The 19,547-nt window shown below is 41.5% G+C and overlaps 2 protein-coding genes across 15 annotated transcripts in view; one reads left to right on the plus strand and one right to left on the minus strand.

Annotated features, from left to right (window-relative positions):
• Eif5b (eukaryotic translation initiation factor 5B) overlaps positions 1–4,954 on the plus strand; it is a 57,570-nt gene extending 52,616 nt beyond the window's left edge. Inside the window, exons 23-24 of the mRNA NM_198303.2 lie at positions 498–659; positions 981–4,954. Coding sequence (NP_938045.2) covers positions 498–659; positions 981–1,088 — 270 coding nt within the window. The 3' untranslated portion in view covers positions 1,089–4,954. The remainder of the gene's footprint in view (positions 1–497; positions 660–980) is intronic.
• The window catches only part of Rev1 (REV1, DNA directed polymerase), a 77,136-nt gene continuing 59,749 nt past the window's right edge, over positions 2,161–19,547 (minus strand). For all 14 annotated transcript variants that reach the window (XM_006496155.4, XM_006496154.4, XM_006496153.4 and 11 more), the window contains 12 exons: positions 16,875–16,994; positions 12,490–12,710; positions 8,497–8,669; positions 7,049–7,151; positions 6,092–6,257; positions 5,639–5,841; positions 4,666–4,899; positions 4,120–4,240; positions 3,459–3,670; positions 3,215–3,371; positions 2,991–3,093; positions 2,161–2,573 (listed from right to left, as the gene is read on the minus strand). In XM_006496155.4, coding sequence (XP_006496218.1) covers positions 2,462–2,573; positions 2,991–3,093; positions 3,215–3,371; positions 3,459–3,670; positions 4,120–4,240; positions 4,666–4,899; positions 5,639–5,841; positions 6,092–6,257; positions 7,049–7,151; positions 8,497–8,669; positions 12,490–12,710; positions 16,875–16,994 — 1,925 coding nt within the window. In that variant the 3' untranslated portion in view covers positions 2,161–2,461. The remainder of the gene's footprint in view (positions 2,574–2,990; positions 3,094–3,214; positions 3,372–3,458; positions 3,671–4,119; positions 4,241–4,665; positions 4,900–5,638; positions 5,842–6,091; positions 6,258–7,048; positions 7,152–8,496; positions 8,670–12,489; positions 12,711–16,874; positions 16,995–19,547) is intronic.

Raw genomic sequence — 19,547 nt, forward strand, 5'->3', positions numbered from 1 at the left:
TTCTCAGCGACACTGACCCCATTGGATTTACTTTGGAAAGGGCAACAAACTTGTGTTTTCCTTCCACTTCTCGCAGGCCAGTGGCTACTCGTCATGTGCTACCTACTGTCAAGACATGGTGATCTAGGTTCATCTAGTACTTTTCTAGTACTTTTCTGACCTAGGTGGCACGAAGAACTTTCAGTTAGTACTGGTACTTTCTGGTGTCACTTTGAGCTGTTGGCTCTGTAACTCAGATGCCTCCTGTGCCTCCATCTTTCTGGCTTATTTGTGACTAGCTGTATGTCCTATGCCTGAGAGTTTACAGCAGGACCACAAAATTACACTAGGGCAACAGACATGCCAGTCTTCAGAGAATTGTTTGGTTTTGGCTGCCGTCTTGGGTGTGGGGTAGATGGGGTGGTGTGGAGAAATTAATGTGGACACTGCAGGGTTAGACCAAGCGCAGCTGTCATGATAACCTATGTGAGTCTCTGACATTGATCTTTATTTTACAGTTTGTTGACATTGGGATAGTAACAAGCATTGAAATAAACCACAAGCAGGTGGATGTTGCAAAAAAAGGACAAGAGGTCTGTGTCAAAATAGAACCTATCCCTGGGGAATCTCCCAAAATGTTTGGGAGACATTTTGAAGCTACAGATATACTTGTCAGCAAGGTAAGTATTTTACTAGCAAAAGTAGCATATTTTCAGACTGAAAACTTCAGAAATCTTAGTCCCTTTTATCTGTCTGGTTGCCTATTGCAGTAGTTCAGAGAACTAAAATATGGCTTTGGGAACATCAGGTGTTGATTCTGATAGACAGCGGTAGTGCCTCCTGACAATCTCAGGGACTCCAGAGCCACAGATGTGGGCTTCTCCCTCTGAAAGCAGGCTGCAAAGCACCGCCTTTCTGTTGCTTAAGTGAGATTTGGCTTTCTTTCATGGACACAGTTGTTGTACCTTTGGCTCACCCTGTTTGTGCCTGGGCTATTGCAGATCAGCCGGCAGTCCATCGATGCACTCAAAGACTGGTTCAGAGACGAAATGCAGAAGAGTGACTGGCAGCTTATTGTGGAGCTGAAGAAAGTATTTGAAATCATCTAATTTTCCCACCTGGGACAGAATTTGGAGTGATGTAATATTATGTTGTGATATTACCAACGGAACAGACGTTTGGACGCTGATGGACTTAGGTGTATAAAATGTTTTCCATGAGAAACCAAGCAACTTACACTGGTTTGACAGTGGTCAGTTCCCCGCCCCACAGTCCAGCGTGCCTGCACTCACCCACCCTTCCTTTAAGACTTGGCTGCTGTTTTAAAGTTTGCCCTTCCTTCAAATTTGGATTTTTATTACAAATCTAAATCTTTCAATTTTATACTGATTAAATCAGTCCTGCAGTATTTGATTAACCAAGCTTCTACAGATTTTGTGATTCTTGGGACTTTTTCGATGTAAGAAATAAGTTTATGGGTATTCTTTCCACAGTGACTTACCCTTCTCCCACCCTTAGCGACTTTTCTAACTAGAAAATGTAGGTAGGGACTTCGCTTTTTCCTTCTGCTCTGTGTGCAGCCATGGCTGGCTACAATTACTGCTTGTACTAGTCAGGAGAGCTCATTGGAACAAACTGCCAATAAAGAGGAGACACTGCAGTCGAGTAGGTTCTGCTAGGCCTCCATTCTAGCTCATCAGCACCTGCTAACGCTTGCCCTCAGAGGGGCGCTCTGCATACATTCCATTGTTTGCTTCTGCATGATTAGACCTCAGTGATTCATCCACACACCTCATGACTAGACTGCATAGTTACTCCTGAGGACCCAATAGCATCCTTTGAAGAAACCTGTTGTAGGAGAACTTGAAGTTCAGAGTGTTCATTCGTTCAAAGTATCCACTACAAATGAATGTATTATAAGAAATGTGTTATGACACAGCACACACTAGAGAAGAGATATTATTTTCTCAACATCATCTCGAACTTGAGTTAGGTAATAAATCCCAGGCTAGGATTTTATTGGTTTTCCTTGTTCACAAAACTAGTAAAATGCTGGCATTGGACTGTTGAGCAATTTCACAGCTTTTGGACATCTGTAGCAGGCTGGCTTGGAGGTCCAGCCTTTAAGTAGAATAAACTGTTGCTAGTTCCTTTAGGGATTCACAAGAAAAAAAAAACCTGTACAAAATATACATACAGTTCTTTATTAAACAACTGTAAACACTTCACTGTAAAAATCCATAAAACTTTATAAACAAACGTTTTGTAAATAGAATCTATGCTACAAGTAAAAGAATTAACACAATTATTTACATGCAATACTGACAAATTTGGCACTTTTTTGAAAAGAAATGTACAAAACACTTGCTTAAAAAGAAATGTAGAATTATGAAAACTCAGAGCATCACTATCATGCACTTTGCAAATACCTCACAAGCACTGCTGGCACAGCGCAGAGAGCCCCAGGCCCTCTGCACAGCAGTCAGGTCACTTTCAGTGTGCTTCCATAAGTCTGCTGTAAAACCACCTGAACATTGTCAAGAATAAAGTCAAACGCCATGTTCCATACAGACTCCACCGACTGCTGCATCAACCTGAAGGTGAGGAAGAGGCACCACTGAAGAGAAAGCTCCAGCACGCATGGTTGTCCTTCAGACTTAGCTTCATTCTTGGTTTTTTTTTTCTTTTTTTTTTTGAACTGGATACAGTGGCTCACGCCTTTAATCTCAGCCACTGAGTTTAAAGGCCAGCCCAGACAGTAAAACCAAGTGTTAAGAAAATAAACTTGGTTTAAAAGGCCTATTAGGGCACTCAGAAACATTTCATGGTCACTTGTGTATTGGACATATAACCATGGGAGTGATTATTTTTAACTTAGTATTCCTGTCAACATTATTATATGGCATTTAAAACCAGGAACCTTAAAAACCTGTTCTATCCATATGCCCTCAATTGACTGTTGGGACATGCTTTTTTTTTTTCCTCTTTAAGTAAAAAATTAAATAAATTACCTTTTCATGTATTTTATAACCAGATCCAATTTTTCCAAGTCTTTCTCCTCTATGAGGTCAGTGCAGTATCTCACAACCTGCAGGATGTCTTCTTCCATCGGATCTAGGGAGGAGGAAAACCCCAGGTGAGGACCCAGCACGCCTTACAGCTTGTAATGTTAGACAAGGGGCTCGAGCCATTGTGCTCAGGTCCTGTTCTCGAATCACAGAGCTACCACACAAACCTGAGATAGTAGTGATCCACTCTTTGAGCAAGGTCTTCACATCACTGAATTCCACAGCTCCAGCTAGGTTGGGTGCTGCTGGTCTAAAACAGCTGCTCTGGCCTGGCAGTAAACTAGATAGGTCCTGTGCACCAGGGGTAGAAGCCGAGACTTCTTCCTGTTGAGGAAGTGAACGAGAATGCTGTATTCAGACAGTGTCAAGTACATTAAAATCTAGTAACAGTCAGTATTTTGTTCCAGTTACCAGGGGTCTCTCTGAAGCCATTCCTTCATGTTGTAGAAAACCATCCATTAACTTCTGGGGGCTTCCATATGCCCCTGGCAGAGTTTTTGCAGGACTGCTAAGCAGCTTATTTTTCAAAGGACTCTTTCTGGGAGAACCAATGAGGTTCTTCCTCTTGTTCCTCTTGTCTTTCATTGCTGGTGGCTTTAGCTGAAGTAAAGGATTCTTTGGCACTAAAAGAGGAGGTATGAGAGTCTCAAAATGCAATCAGGTAATAATACCATTGACTCTTTGTCCTTCCAACCCCCCCTTACAACCAAGAGCAGGAAAGAAGGCCAGGCACGCCGTGGCTTAAGGCATAAAGTCCTCCGAGCTCAGCTGTACAACTTCGTATTCTCATTTAGCAGTTACGTAGGTTTAATAAAATGTGTGTTCAGGGACTCATGTTTTGAGATTTCATGTTTTGAACCCACATTCTTTCAAACAGCAGTCTCAAAGGACAAGTAGCTTGACTTGTATCCAAAAATACTAAGACCAGCACAAGTACCAACCAGCAGTGACTTACAGCACTCGCTACTCGTCTGCCTTGATCACTTCAGACACTCTCTAGGATGAACAGTTATAACACAATGATGTCATCACCCTAGTCCCTTTTTGGGACATGACAGTTCTCTCCTCTTACCAGATGTACTGGTTGGCTGCTGATGAGTAGTGTCCTCTCCCTGCCTTTGTCTTTGATCATATGCTGCTTTCAGCTCCTTTTGAAGCTCAGCAGGAAGGGCAGCAAAGACATCAGGGTCCACCTAGTACAAGGAAAGTCACACCTAAATTAATTCTGGAGGACAGCTAGACTGTTTTCAAATCACTTTAACAGGTCCTTAAACAGCAAAGCTAGGACAAAACCTTCCAAGACACTGGATATGAGCAATCCAATTTCTGTGCTAACTAATCAGAACAAGACACTCGGTTACAAAATGGGAAGCCAAAAACACATGGACACTTCTGGGCATCTTCCCCTATTCAGGAGGTCTCATGATCTGTGTGAACCAGTAAAGTCAACAAAGAGTGTCTTCCAGAATCTTTAGGGACCAACACCTGCCTCCCACATCTCTTCCCTCTGGTGCTGAGGTGCCAACCACTGTCTGCAGAAGTGCAAGCTCCTCAGGAATTAGATAGAGGAGAGGACAGGTGAGAAAAGCATGACTGAAGGTCCCTGACATCAACGTACTTGTGAGAATGCTGGAAGGGCAATTACACTAATCTTGCTGTCACTATTACAAGGTTCTTGAGGCTCTGGGATCTGTAATAAAACTGTTCCAACAGGATGTGGCAACACCCCTGAACTGCAGCCATTTACTGGTTCTTTCTTCTTTCCACGTGGCTCTCCCTGCTGAGCGGCACAAACTTGTTCTATTTGTTCCCGGAGATCAAGTGGGAGCGCTTCTAAAACAGACTGGTCAATCTGTAAAATACCAAATGTGAACTTGATGCTCAGAAATAAAAGTTTCAGGAACAGTAAAAGTTCAGACCCTCGGCCTTCAAAAAGCTAGTCCCTACCCTATCTTGATGGGCACCGAAGCCCGAGTCTGAAGGTGAGTGCAGAGTAGGAGTCAGTAACATACAAGGGAGTCCACATATGACTCACACAACACCTTGCAGTAAGAACTCACCCATGGAAAGGGACAACAGAAAATACCTTTTCAGATGGGAGAATCCCCCCCCCCCCCAAAATATTATCATCCTATACTTAAAAGGTTTTTGTTTGTTTGTTTGTTTTTTGAGACAGGGTTTCTCTGTGTTCCCCTGGTTATCCTGGAACTCAGAAATCTGCCTGCCTCTGCCTCCCAAGTGCTGGGATTAAAGGCGTTCGCCACCACTGCCCGGCTTAAAAGTATTAAGATAAAAAGGTATTTATTTATACAAGCATTAGGGTTTCTCCCTCAAGCATGAGAACTGCCTCTTTTCCTTAGATCTGGAGACAGCATTTTCATTTTCTTTAGCCCCGCCCCATGTGAACTCATGTAAAAAGAGGATGGGATACACCTGACACAAAGCAGACTAGCAAACAAGGGAACCTGCACAAGTGGGAGCAGCTTAAGTGAGAACAGTAAGACATGAAGTTGACTTTGTATGCTGACCAACAAGGGAAGAATACCACTTTGTTCTTAGTACAAAACTGACTTAAGGACCAAAACCCATACCTGGGATGGTGATGGGACCTCTATACTGAGGTTCAGCCGTGACTGTCCACTGACAGGAGAGTGCAGGCCATTCCATTTTCTGGAACACTCTCCACTGTTAGTGTCAGGACTAACACTAGCTGCCAGATGTGCAGAGAGCGGAGACAATAAACCACAAGCTCTAGAGGTGGAGGACACTTCCAGATCCACAGCAGCCAGAAATACTACAGTTGTAGGAAACAAATCAAACAGCCTCTTTAGCTCATGGGAAGGGGGAGAAATCGCCAAGCCCCTCCACCCCGATCACTTCATTCTTTTCCTTACAAATCGTTCTAGATTCACAATTTAGAATGTAATTTTACTTTTAAAACAAAGCAATGAAAGGGCACAGACCCATGTGGATTTAAAATGGAACTTCTTACTCCCCGAGGACTTGGTGGAGCAGAAAGCAGCCGCACACTGAGGGCCACCCACCTTCCTTGTGTTCCTCTTCTGTGGGTTTCTTGGCTTTCTGAAGTTGGAAGAGATCACGGACAGAATGTGGCCGACCAGAGAAGAGGCTTGACTGAGCTGATGGACGACTTGAACATGTGGAAAGATTTGAATTAGCAGGAACCAACTGATTCACTTGAATACCAACCTAGAGTCAAAATAAAAGAGAAGGTTTCTAAAATAACAAAAGTGAAAAGTAAGAATTCATCTATACAAAATTCTCAGTTATTGTTGGTGCTGCCAACAATCCAGTTTCTAGAATAAAGAATCCATTGGAACAATGCAAACCAACAGCTTACTTATGAGTTGTCCCTCAAACAACTTGTGGCTCAGTGAGTTAAGTAGCTTTATCTTACTTACTTACATGGTGGTGGGTAGTAAGACTTTTAAAATCAGAATACCCAAACAAGTGGATTTCAGTACTCCATAGGTGTGCTGGGTGCTTTACAGGGTTCATTACATTTAAAGGGGAAAGGCTGGTATAGTACAAGCACGGGGGCCCATGACAACCAAAGTGCCTGTACCTACTCAAGTGTCTCACCAGCCCCAGATGAGGTTTTAAATAGGATTTGTCTCTAAAGCTGGCAGGCTGGGTATGGCAGAGTGGTCCACCTATCTACTTAGCATGATGAAAGTCTCCCTACAGTAGTAGAGTTACAGAGCTGGGACAGGAACGCAGTGATACGGGTGCTCATCAAGTGCTGGGAATAGGACGTGTAAGATTTAAATAGTATTGTGCAGAAGACAGAATTACACAGTAACAAATCTAATCTATCAGAACCAGCATGAGGAGGCTTGACGAGAAGTCCTGTTTCCTTCTGTGGACTGCATGGATGAAGTTAAAATTGTGTCCATAATACGCCGGTACTACATCAGGACCGAGCTCAGAGGAAGCCCAGACTTCACGATACAGAAAGAAGGAGCCAGTGTGATACTCACCCCTCTCATATCCGATATATTTAGTTTCATTGTATGAAACATGTTTAGAGTGGCTTTCCCAATTATTTTTGCACTATCTGTTGCCTGGTCCAGAGTTACAGTCCTGTAAGTATTAGAATTACATTCTTAAGCAAACAAATGCACATTCCATATATATTCATTAAAAGATCATATACACATTGCAAGGAGTTATTAATAATTGCCCTTACAGTAAGCCAGGAAGACCACCACCCCCAAGCATAGAAACCATAACATTGGTGCTTTAAACAAGCCATGAAGAAGCAAACCAAAAGTTGACAAATTTAGGCAAGAAAATTTTTAGTTAACGCATGTAAAAAAAATGTATATATGGATATACAATGTTGGAATTAAAACAGACTGCATGGTAGAAAGCCAGCTCTGCCTCCCTCCCACCTGACCCACAAACCTATGCTTAAGAACCAGGTTCACATAGAAATGTCCATTATTGTTGCTTTCAATTTCTACATAAAGTGTGTTGTTTTACTTCTTGCCTGTTTCCCCAGTACATAATGCTTTCAATAACACACTAAGTTTCTGTATTAGAGACTTTATAAGAACAAACATGTTTGACATGAGCTCATCTTTACTGAATACTCACATCATAACCCTTACTCATAGACAGATTGTTAAAGATCCTAACACTGGCTTGTCAGAGTACAATTTGCTGAACAAAAGACCCACTTTAAAAAGTGGTTTCGTGTTGGTCACAAACATTAAGTGGTGTGCCCATCAAACATCATAGTTTTAAAAAACAGTTTTCTACAGCTTTCAGATAGGATTCTGGTTGCTCTAATGATTTACTCAGGAAACGAACATCCCAGTCAGTCTCTCACAAACCACACCCGTCCCCTTGTCTTGCTAATGTGCAGCCCTTTTCCTTTCTACACACTCAAGTTAACAGCCTGAAGACCCGAGGAAGCCTCGGGCTGCCACCTGGCTGGGACTTAGATGTGATCTGTTCACAGTCATGCTGGTGTCAGTGATCTGGGCCTAAAGAGACAAGGACAGGAACTGACTAGGTCATTGCTGTCCTGAGCACTTGTTTACAGAAGGGAGGAGGAGCGAGACTGGTCCGTTCAGAGCAGTTTAGCTTCTTGCCTCACCTTGTGTCTGTCATCTATGTTCCTGACACTGGGATGCCACTGGCTGGCAGACAGTTGAAGGGTACCAGCCTCTTACATCACCAGGAACTGTGAACTAAATAAATCTTTTCTTTAAAAATTATCCATTGACATTCAGTATTTTGCAATAGGTATTAAACCTAAGTCAAGTGACCATGGGCTGTGCCTGCCTCTACAGGCTGCTTAACAACACCAGGATTGGTAAGTTGTAACTCAAACTACTACTACTGATATTATGTTGTATGACTTATAATAAGCTGCACAGAATATAACTACCAACATTCCTTTCTTAAAGAATAAGTTTACCTGGCGATGTTATCACAAATTCCATGGCCTCCAAATTTTGCAGTTTCTATAGGGGCCCCTGGCTTCCGCACCATGATTTTCAGAGTCAGGCGTTTGCCCTTCATGCCAGCAGCTTCAAGTCGTCTTTGAATTTCTTCTGAAAGACTCAGAAGGAAAGCTTCTGCTTCTTTGGGCTACACAAAGGTAAAGATGAAAAGCACACTGATTCTTTTCCTTAACCTAATAGGTTCTTCTCAAGTGTCTTAGCTCTGCATATTGAGCATATCTTATTTCCCTATCATATGCATTGACTTAAAACACACACTGTGCATACACCTTGACTGTATGCTACTGTAAGTGGTCATGTTCTCAGTGTACTAAGTACTCTGTAAGCCATTTTCCTGCTTTACTTTTTTATGCTGTCACTGACCTGTTGCAAATATTAGTATCCCTGGTAACATATGTATTCCAACACTGTTAGATTCCTACATGAGAGTTCCAAAGAGTAAGAACTTGCCAGATCTCAAATCCTCGGAATGTGCAGTGTATGGCCCTAAATCCCAGAGAGGTGCCCAATGCAAACGTGCATTCGAGGGACAGGAAACACCAATTCACTTGCATTACTGCTACAGAGGCAGGGTATCTCAACCTGTGGGTCACCAGCCCTTTGGGAATCACATGACCCTTTTGCAGTGTCACCTAAGTCCATCAAATAACCTGATAGGTATTAATATTACTATTCTTAACAATAGCAAAATTACAGTTATGAAGTAGCAATGAAAATAATTTTGTGGTTGGAGGTCACCACAGCATGAAAAACTCTATTGAAGGGTTGCAGTAGTATGAAGGCTGACAACCACTGAGGTATGAATAACAGAAGAGGCCAATTTTTAACTACAGTGTGAAACAATTCTTTGTTTGTTTTGCATTTATGGACAAAAATACAAGAATCATATCATCTCAATGGAAGGGAAAAAAAAGTAAGTCTTTGATAAGATTCAACATGCATTCTTAATAAAAGCCCTAGAACAAGTAGGACTGAGGAAACATATTCCAACATAATAAAGGTTATGTATGACAAACCCATGGCCAATATCATCCTAAATGAATAAAACCATTAATAAGCTCTACTAGAATCAGGAATGGGACAGACTGCCCACTATCCCTACTGCTCATCCATAATGTGATTGAAGCATTAGCTGGAGCAATAAGGCAAGAGAAGGGATACAAATGGGAAAATATTAAGTCAAATTATTTTCAGTTGGAGATTATATTATCTTATACCCGATGTTCCCAAAATTTGACTAGAAAAATTGTAGAAATTATCAATAATTTCAGCAAAATGTTATGGTACATGATTGACTTACAAAACTGACCAGTCTTAATACATATGAGTAACAAGCCTGCTGAGAAAGAGATCATGGATGGACACACTCCTAGTCTCTGTTTCTCAAATCAAATAAAATAGGATACATATAACAAAAGAGGTAAAAAAAAAAAAAAAAAAAAAAAAAAACCTCTACAATGAAGACTTTAAACGTGTGAACAAAGAGATTAAGAAACATAGTTGAATTTGAAGACCTCCCAAGCATATATAGCTTGATAGAATTAACATTGTAAAAAAAAAGACCTTCCTACCAAAACAATTTACTGATATCTTCATCTCATTCTTCACATAAATACAAAGAAAATCCTCAATTTGATATGGAACAACAAAAGACCCAGAATAGTCAATTAGTCCTAGATAAGTGATTGTTTCTATGCATTCTGCTCACTTTAAGTGCTAAGTGCATCTGTCTATGACCCCAATTTTTATATGTTTCTATTGAGTCGATTTTGTTCGATATTAGAATGGCTACTCCACTTGTTTCTTGGAAACATTTGCTTAGAAAATTGTTTTCCAACCTTTAATTCTGAGGTAGTGTCTTATCTTTGTCACATGCATTTCCTGTATGCAGCAAAATGCTGGGTCCTGATTACATATCCAGTCTGTTAGCCTATGTCTTTTTATTGGGGAATTGAGTCCATTGATGTTAACAGATGTTAAGGAAAAGTGACTTGTTACTCCATTATTTTTTGTTAGAGGTGGAATTATGTTTGTGTGGCTATCTTCTTTTGGGTTTGCTGAAAGATTAGTTTCTTGCTTTTTCTACAGTGTAGTTTCCCTCCTTGTGTTGGTGTTTTCCATCTACTATTCTTTATAGGGCTCGATTTGTGGAAAGATATTGTGTAAATTAGGTTCTGCCATGAAATATCTTGTTTTCTCTGTCTATGGTAATTGAGAGTTTTGCTGGGTATAATAGCCTAGGCTGGCATTTGTATTCTCTTAGGGTCTGTATGGTGTCTGCCCAGGATCTTCTGGGTTTCATAGTCTCTGGTGAGAAGTCTGGTGTAATTCTGATAGGTCTGCCTTATATGTTACTTGGCCTTTTTCCCTTACTGCTTTTAAAATTCTTTCTTTGTTTAGTGCAGTTGGTGTCTTGATTATTCTGTGACTGGAGGAATTTCTTTTCTGGTCCAGTCTATTTGGAGTTCTGTAGGCTTCCTGTATGTTCATGGGCAGCTCTTTCTTTAGGTTAGGGAAGTTTTCTTCTATAATTTTGCTGAAGATATTTACTGGCCCTTTAAGTTAAGAATCTTCGCTCTCTTCTATACCTAGTATCCTTATGTTCCGTCTTCTCATTGTGTCCTGGATTTCCTGGATGTTTTGGATTAGGAGCTTTTCACATTTTGCATTTTCTTTGACTGTTATGTCAATGTTTTCTATGGTATCTTCTGCACCTGAGATTCTCTCTTCTATCTCTTGTATTCTGTTGGTGGTGCTGACATCTATGACTCCTGATCTCTTTCCTAGGTTTTCTAGCTCCAGAGCTGTCTCCTTTTGTGGTTTCTTTATTGTTTCTATTTCCATTTTTAGATCTTGGATGGTTTTGTTCATTTCCTTTGCCTGTTTGATTGTTTTCCTTAAACTCTTTAAGGGATTTTTGTGTTTCCCCTTTAAGGGCTTCTAGCTGTTTGCCTGTAGTCTCCTGTATTTCTTTAAGGGAGTTATTTATGTCTTTCTTAAAGGCCTCTGTCATCATCGTGAGAAGTGATTTTAGATTTGAATCTTGCTTTTCTGGTGTGATGGGGTATCCAGGACTTGCTATGTTGGGAGAACTGGGTTCTGATGATGCCAAGTAACCTTGGCTTCTGTTGCTTCTGTTCTTATGCTTGCCTCCTGCCATCTGGTTCTCACTCGTGCTAATCTGTCCTTGCTATATTTGACTGGAGCCTGTCCTTCCTGTGATCCTGGCTGTGTCAGAACTCCTCAGAGTTCAAGCTGTCTCTGTGATCCTGTGATTCTATGATTCTGAGATCCTGGGTGTGTCAGGGTTCCTGGGAGTAAAGCTGTCTCTAGGATCCTGAGATTCTGGTGTGACCAAGCCCCTGGCATCCTGGGTGTGTTAAAACACCTGGGAGTGAAGCTTCCTCTGGGTGTTGTGGGACTGGCTGCAGAGTTCAGGCCCAAGATATGCTCAGGGTTCCGGCCCAGACAGGAAGGAATCTGTGCCATTGGTCAGATGGGGTTCCCAAGTCCCTGGATCCCACTGGTCCCAGTTATTCCCGGTGGAGTTGGGACAGATGTTGTGTCCTCCTCACCTCTGCTATGATCCTGGGAGTGTTAAGAGAGCCTGAGAGTGGAGCTTCCTCCAGGTGTTGTGGGACTGGCTGCAGAGTTCAGGCCCAAGGTCTGCTCAGGGCTCTGGCCCAGATTGGGTATGAAACAATTTTTAACACTCAAAATACTTGTTTGGCCTTTTTCACTTCACTGGTAATGAGAATAATTGTAATTCAAATCACTTTTGACCACAAAAGCAGAGTATTTTATATCTTTCCTTGAGACCTGCATTTTTAAATTAAGGATCTACCTTAAAAGTTGCCAAGGCTCTGAGTAAACCAACAGTTTATATGTTTATTTCAATCACCAAGAGCTTCCGAGGTTAGAAACAGGACCATGTAAAGACACATTACCTGGGTGAACCTTATTCCATAGTTGATCTCGGCTGAAACAGATTTTCGTTCCTTCTCTGTTCTAACAGGTCTATCATCCAAACCTCGGCAGAACCTATACAGCATCTGCCCTGTCTTGGGGCCAAATTCTTTCTGGAGTTTTGCCATGGTCAAACACTGCAAATCTCCACAAGTCTTAATCCCCAAAGATGCAAGCTTAGATTCCATTGAACGTCCAACTCCTAGGAAAAGGAATATGTACACAAATGACAAACTATTAAAATTTTGGTCATTTATTTACATATACACAAAACATTAACTTAAATTTTATACAAAAAAATTCATAACAAATAACAAGATTAAGATCTTATCCACAAATCAGTAATTAACATTCTTGTTTAAGAATTCACTATGAGGGCTGGAGAGATGGCTCAGTGGTTAAGAACATTGACTGTTCTTCAGAAGGTCCTGAGTTCAAATCCCAGCAACCACATGGTGTCTCACAACCATCCATAATGAGATCTGACGCCCTCTTCTGGTGTGTCTGAAGACAGTGACAGTGTACTTACATATAATAATAAATCTTTAAAACACACACACACAAAGACTTTGTTATGATCTGAACCTGCAGGACAGACACAAACACTACAGAGATCAGAATGGAACTGTGCTGAGATGCTGATGCCTACAGACATCCATGATGGCTTCCCCACATTTACTCTGAACCACAACAGGAACTGATCTCATTCAATGCAATGCACCAGAGTTCATAACGGAACGTCGTCTGCATAAAAAAGAAACCAGGGCTCAAGGCCTAAGTAGCACTGCCAACGAAGTAAGAAAAGATTTTTTAAAAGGGGAGGGGATGTGCTACCTTAAGGAAAAAGCTATGGAAGCTGCTGTTCTATCATCTGGGACATGATGTGCACCTGCCCTTGAGAGGAACCATATTAAAAATGGACAATAATCACTAAGCACAGAGCCACACATGGCAGTCCACTTGATAAGGAAAACAAAGTCTTTGTCATCCACAATGAAATGTCAATGGTGAGGGAAATGTTTGTGTAATTCAGTAGGCACTTGCTCAAGGCTTGGGAGTATAGGAAATATGGCCAAGACAAATGAGGAACCTGCTAACAATAAATGCTGATGTTGAAGAGCCTTTCAACAGCTACATGAATGTGTGGAGTTGGAAGTCACAAACTGGATGCAAAACCCTAGCTCTGACCTTGTACATAGGAATCAAAGAAGAAGTACCATGGTTTAATGCCTATGAGCACAGGCCAGGATATATAACCTCACAGATGCCTGTTATAATATATGGGCTGAAGATGGTTCTAAGTGCACACTGTTCTTGCAGAAGACCAGAGCTGGGCACAACCTGTAACTCCACCCCAGGCCTCTGTGGGCATCTGCATTACATACATGCCAACACAGAAAAGAAAGCCTTCCTCACCCAGTGTTAGTGTGCAAGTGGGACCCCAGTCCTCAGGAGGCTGGTTGAACATTAGCAACATGGTTTTCGCCACTCAATGCTACCACTGAGCCATCTCAAGAATAAAACAAAAGTCTTGCCATTCAGAAATGAAGGCGATGACAGAGGTCCTAGATGGAGAGCTACAAATTACTTCTATTTTTTAAAGGATCATAAAATTCAATTCAGTTGAAAATGACTTTTTATATTGTTGTGTGTTCCCCAAAACGTGCTGAAGCCGTACCTCCTCATTTTAAAGTTTTCACTGGGACTATATTTGAACACAAGCAACTGAGGTAAAATGAGGCACAGGGTCAGTATGACTGATGCTATTGCAAGAGGAATTTGAGACCACACTGGTTGAACATGAAGGAAAGATCATGAGGCACAAGAGGGTGGCGGGGAGGGGACACAGAGACAGAGAGCCTACAAGCCTTAGAGCAGCAAACCCTCCGATGTTTCCATTAAGCAGGCACTATGCTGCATACCTGGAGCCCAGCACATGGGAGACAGACGTAGAAGAATCTAGAATTAAAGGTTATTAGTAGCTGCATAGGGAGTTGTGGGTCAGCCACATCCACATACCCACAACTTTGTAGCCACCACAAAACACAATTTCTATTAAGACATGGAGTCGGGGCTGGTGAGATGGCTCAGTGGTTAAGAGCGCCGACTGCTCTTCAAAAGGTGCAGAGTTCAAATCCCAGCAACCACATGGTGGCTCACAACCATCCATAACGAAATCTGATGTATCTTCTGGAGTGTCTGAAGACAGCTACAGTGTACTACATATAATTAATAAATAAATCTTAAAAAAAATATACTCTTTCTCTAAAAAAAAAAAAAAGAAAAAAAAAGAAAAAAAGAAAGACATGGAGTCTATGATATCATGGCAGCCCTAGCACAAGCTGTTAGAGCTGGTGTGATAAACATGGAGTTTACATGCAGCTTGTAAAATACTCGCTCTAAGTTAAAACTTGTGTTATCACAACTATCTGCATTGTGCTAAGAAAAGAATTTGCTATTTGATATTCCAAATTAATTACTATCGAAATTTAATCTTACACTGTAAATCAGAAATAGACCACACATTCTAAACAGAGGCTACAGTAAACTTTTAAAAGTAAAACTAGCCACCATAAAATGGCATTTCAGTTGTTTACAATTTGGCTTGTAACAAATTTCTAAGATAGTTCATATATATTTTCATTAGGTTTGAAATACAAGCCTGAAAGTTCTACTAAATCTACTTGTACACACATAGTCTCCATCTCTAACATCTCCCTGCAAATACAAAAATAATATAGAAAAGTCTTGCAAAGCTGATAAGGTGGAATATAACCACACAAAACAAATTGCTACTTTTAGCAAAAACAAAAACCCAAAACCCCCAAAAACAGAAAATGAAAGGTTTCTTGTCAAAGTCCTGAAATTAATTAACTAATTAATGAAACTAGAAGAACTTTTTCAAACTGCTGGGCTGTCAAGTCTGAACTCCCATCACTAACCGTGCAGGCTGACTTTCTATTCTTAATGTTGTCCCTTACTCCCTTCTTTTTGTTTTTTGAGATAGGGTCTCAAGCAGTCCAGGATGGACTTGAACTCCTAATCCTCCTGTCTCTAATTCCCAAGTGCTAAGATTACAAATATATGCTGCCATGTCTAACTGTTCTTTTCTCTTCTTGGTTTTCTTTTTTAAAGATCAGTTCTAGGTGGGGTTAGAGAGCTCAGTAGTTAAGAGTCCTTGCTGCTCTTGCAGAGGACCTGAGTTCAGCTCTGGGAACCTACCTCAGGTAAAATTTCCTGTAGGTACAGCTCCAGGGAGATCCAAGCCCTCTGGCCTCCATGGGCACCTGCACTCACATGTACATATCCCACACAGACACACATGCAGAAATACATTTAAAAACTATACAGACTAAAACCTAACCTTTAACCAGCGCTACTCAAACCCAAGGCATCACAGGCCTGCTGCGTGCCCACACTGACCTCACAGGCCTGCTGGCGTGCCCACACTGACCTCACAGGCCTGCTGCGTGCCCACAGTGAACTTCATCTGCATTTCAGAAGCATCACATCATAGAAGAGAACCTTCGTTTTCAGCTCAGATATAAACCATCTAACTATGAGCCTAAGGAAATGAAAGCTGGGCTGCCAGGTCGATGGTTCCCTGGGGAAAAGCACTTGCCTGACAAGCATGATGGCCTGAGCTGAATCCCAAAACCCATTGCTGAAGGAGAAAACTGATTTCTTAAAATTGCCCTTGGACCTCCATACACAATGGTATGTAAAATCACAAACACAACAGACTCAATAAAATTAAAAAAAGAAAGTTTTTAAAAGACTGTAAGTTAATTTCGTGTTTCCTTTAAAATTATTTCTCTAAATCCTTGCTCTTGTTACTTAAATACTTGTAACTGTTGCTTGCGTTAGCACAGGGTGGTCAAGTGCTAGCTGAGCCTGGAGATGCTCAACTTCCTTCTCCCAGCTTATACCACTGGAATGCCTGGATTCTAGGTTTCTGTGCCAACAGCTAGGTTTATAAATCTGGTACTGGGAATGGAACCCAGGTCCTCTGGCAGCCTATCAACCTAGCCACCTACCAACCTATCAACCTAGCCACCTACCAAATAACATCAGTGAGAATATGTAAAGTAGAATCTACTAGGTGAAAGCTAGAATTTATAATAAATAAACCAAGAGGATGTTTAATGCAGTATTTCATTTTCTGTATGACTGTTAATACTGTATTTAAACAGAAGACAGCTGAGCATGTCAGCATGCGCATGTCACTCCAGCACCTGGGTGCTGAGGCAGACAGTGAGAGGCGGGTGACCTCAAGGCATTAACTATTAGGACCCTGCCTGAAGACAAGCAGCTCCCAAGAACAGGACAGAGGCCCAGAGAGCACCGTCGCCTGGCACAGCCTTACCCGGCAGGTTAGTGACGAGCTGCCCTCGGATGAAATCGTCTACCTCGTCGGGCTGCAGGTGGTACTGACCATCTGGCTTTGCTTTCTTAGTTGCCATTCTAGCAAGAAGAATATTAGAACCTGTGACATTGAGAACAAAAGAAATGCACATAGTTATTTCTTAAAATTTCAAAAAACAAACAGATTGAATCATTCAAGTATCTTAAAATGGTAAAAACTAATTCAGTTTTGATAAATTCAAACAAAGTACATGTACGTACACACACTCACTTGGTAATTTTATTTAGTTTTTCAGAATATGGCCAGAATGGTTGCTAGATGAAGGTTTTTCTTTATGTCAAAGTCTCTTTGTGATGGATGTACAACAGAGAAAACAGGGCGAGGGTTAACCTGGGTGTGGTAGCTCATGTAAATAATCTTAACACTCAGGAGGCTTAAACTGCCCATTGGCTATGAATCTGAAGCTCAAATCCTATCTCTTCCACTCAAAGTGTAGTAGATTTATAGAAAAATAAAACCTGGTTAAATTCCCCAACCCCAGGACCTAGGCTATATGGGGACAACAAGCTACCAGGTTTGGAAACAATGCCCCAAATCAGACCATGTGACATGAGAGAGTCTTAAGGGCTTCAGAGTGCAGGGGAAGGAAGGTCAGCAGAGACAGTGGGACCTGCAGTGGGTTGGAGAGAGCCATAGAAAAAAATAAGCTTTCCTATGAAATAAAGACATCAAGACATCAGAAAATCCTATACTGACAAGTTATAGAAGAACCAAGAAACAATGTATGATAGAAATAACAAATATAAATTCTTATAAGGAGTTGAAGCTTAGAAAAGCCGTATCAAAATTATAGAAGTGGTAAGTCTAGGAAGTTGGAGAGAAAAAGCGGGGAAGTGGAGATTACAAGTGGGATTTCAGTTTTCATTCCATTTTTAAACTGAAAATGTATTTACACCACCACTTGTAAATTAAGTATGATTAAAAACAAAGAATTAAAACTGTGACGGACACTGAAATAAAAGGTTGGTAGGAGAGAAGGCTGACTTGTAGGCCAACAGTAGGGGTGAAAAGGCAAGCAGACAGTAACTGTAAACAGTGCCCATGCATTCGTCATCTTTGAACTCTTCAGTATGCTATGGTGTTTCACACTGGAAAAGCTTTGCTGGAAGATGAACTCAGTTGGTGCACTATGGCAATGACTGGCTCTGACTTCATGTGAAGCCTGCTCTACCAGGCAGAATGCTGTATTGTACTGAAATCCCCCTGCTGGGTGGGTGGTGTGAGACTGTATATCCAGTAGTGTTGTTTTGCTAAATGGACATGTTATCAAATTACCTGCCACAGATATTTATACTATGCCCCTGAATTATTTGTGCTGCTCTTGACCTTGGTCAAATACGTTTCTTTCTAGTGAATAGATGTTCAAAAAGAATCTTATGTGTCAAAGACATTAAGAATAAGAGGTTTCTGAGTGTTCAGCTCTGATGGACCTCCAGAGCGCCATCCCCATCATCCACTCAGGGCTCTGGGGCATCTTAGAAACAGGGTTGGAGGATTTAAGAGCTGGACAGTGGGGAGGAGCGCTGAGAACTGTTGTCTCCTGCAGGACAGCGCACAATGCACTCAAGAGCTCACAGGAACTGTGGTCACTCTCCTAAGACCTGCTAGCCACAATTACAGAATGGATGGTCTCACCCTAGTTAAGAGACTACTGGCAGTCAGAGGAAGTAATTTATTTCACAAGTTTAGAATGCTGATCGGTTGTCTACTCAGACAGAAGGTCCTACAACCATGAGCATGGCAGTGCATGTACAAAGAATCAATGAATCAATAGAAACCAAACAAAAACAGGATGTACATCAACATGGGAAGGAACCTGGTAGTGGATATAAGCAAAATACTTTACTTTGTATACATGATGAAACTACCAAAACAGTAAACAGAATATTTCTAATTAAAAAAAGAACACAGCTTGGGTGAAATGGGCTCATTTTAAAGACAGAGGGAAGGAAATTTCTCATATGCATATCTCAGACTCTAACCAGATCTTCACCCAAATCTCATTTACCAAGTGTGGTAGTTTAAATAAGATGCCCACTGCAGTCTCAGGCTTGTGAATACTTGGCCTCCAGTTAGCGGCACTGTTTGAGATGGCATAGGTAGCATGGCCTAGTTGGAGGAAGTCTCTCACTGGGTCCAGGCTTTGAAGTTTCAAAAGCCAGGTCCCATGTCCAGTTCATTCTCTCTACTTCCTGTTTGTGATCTGAGACGAGAGGTTTAATCGCTCGGCTTCCAGTTGCCATTTCTGCTGTGTGGTGCCATGCTGTGCCATTTTGGATCCCTACCCATCTAGAACTGAGAGCTCAAAACAAACTTTTCTATACTTTGCCTTACTATATCACGGCAATAAAAACAAGCACTTAAGGCAGCCTATCTTCTCTCTTAAATGAGCTCAGGGCCAGGCACCAGGAAAGTAAGAGCCCTTCCATGCAATGCCTACTAGAGGTGAGGTCTATAGCTTTCCCACTGAGCCCTCATGAGAGCTCTCCCAGCTCCCACAGCTTTCTTCCTCTTGCTGAATAAGCCAAAGACAGAACAGACGAAAAGAGATGCCAGAGACTGGAACTGCAGAGAACACTGCTATCCAGGAAAGCAAAGAGCAGAAAAGGACAC

The sequence above is a fragment of the Mus musculus genome, chromosome 1 (genome assembly GCF_000001635.26).
Source record: "Mus musculus strain C57BL/6J chromosome 1, GRCm38.p6 C57BL/6J".
NCBI lineage: Eukaryota > Metazoa > Chordata > Mammalia > Rodentia > Muridae > Mus > Mus musculus.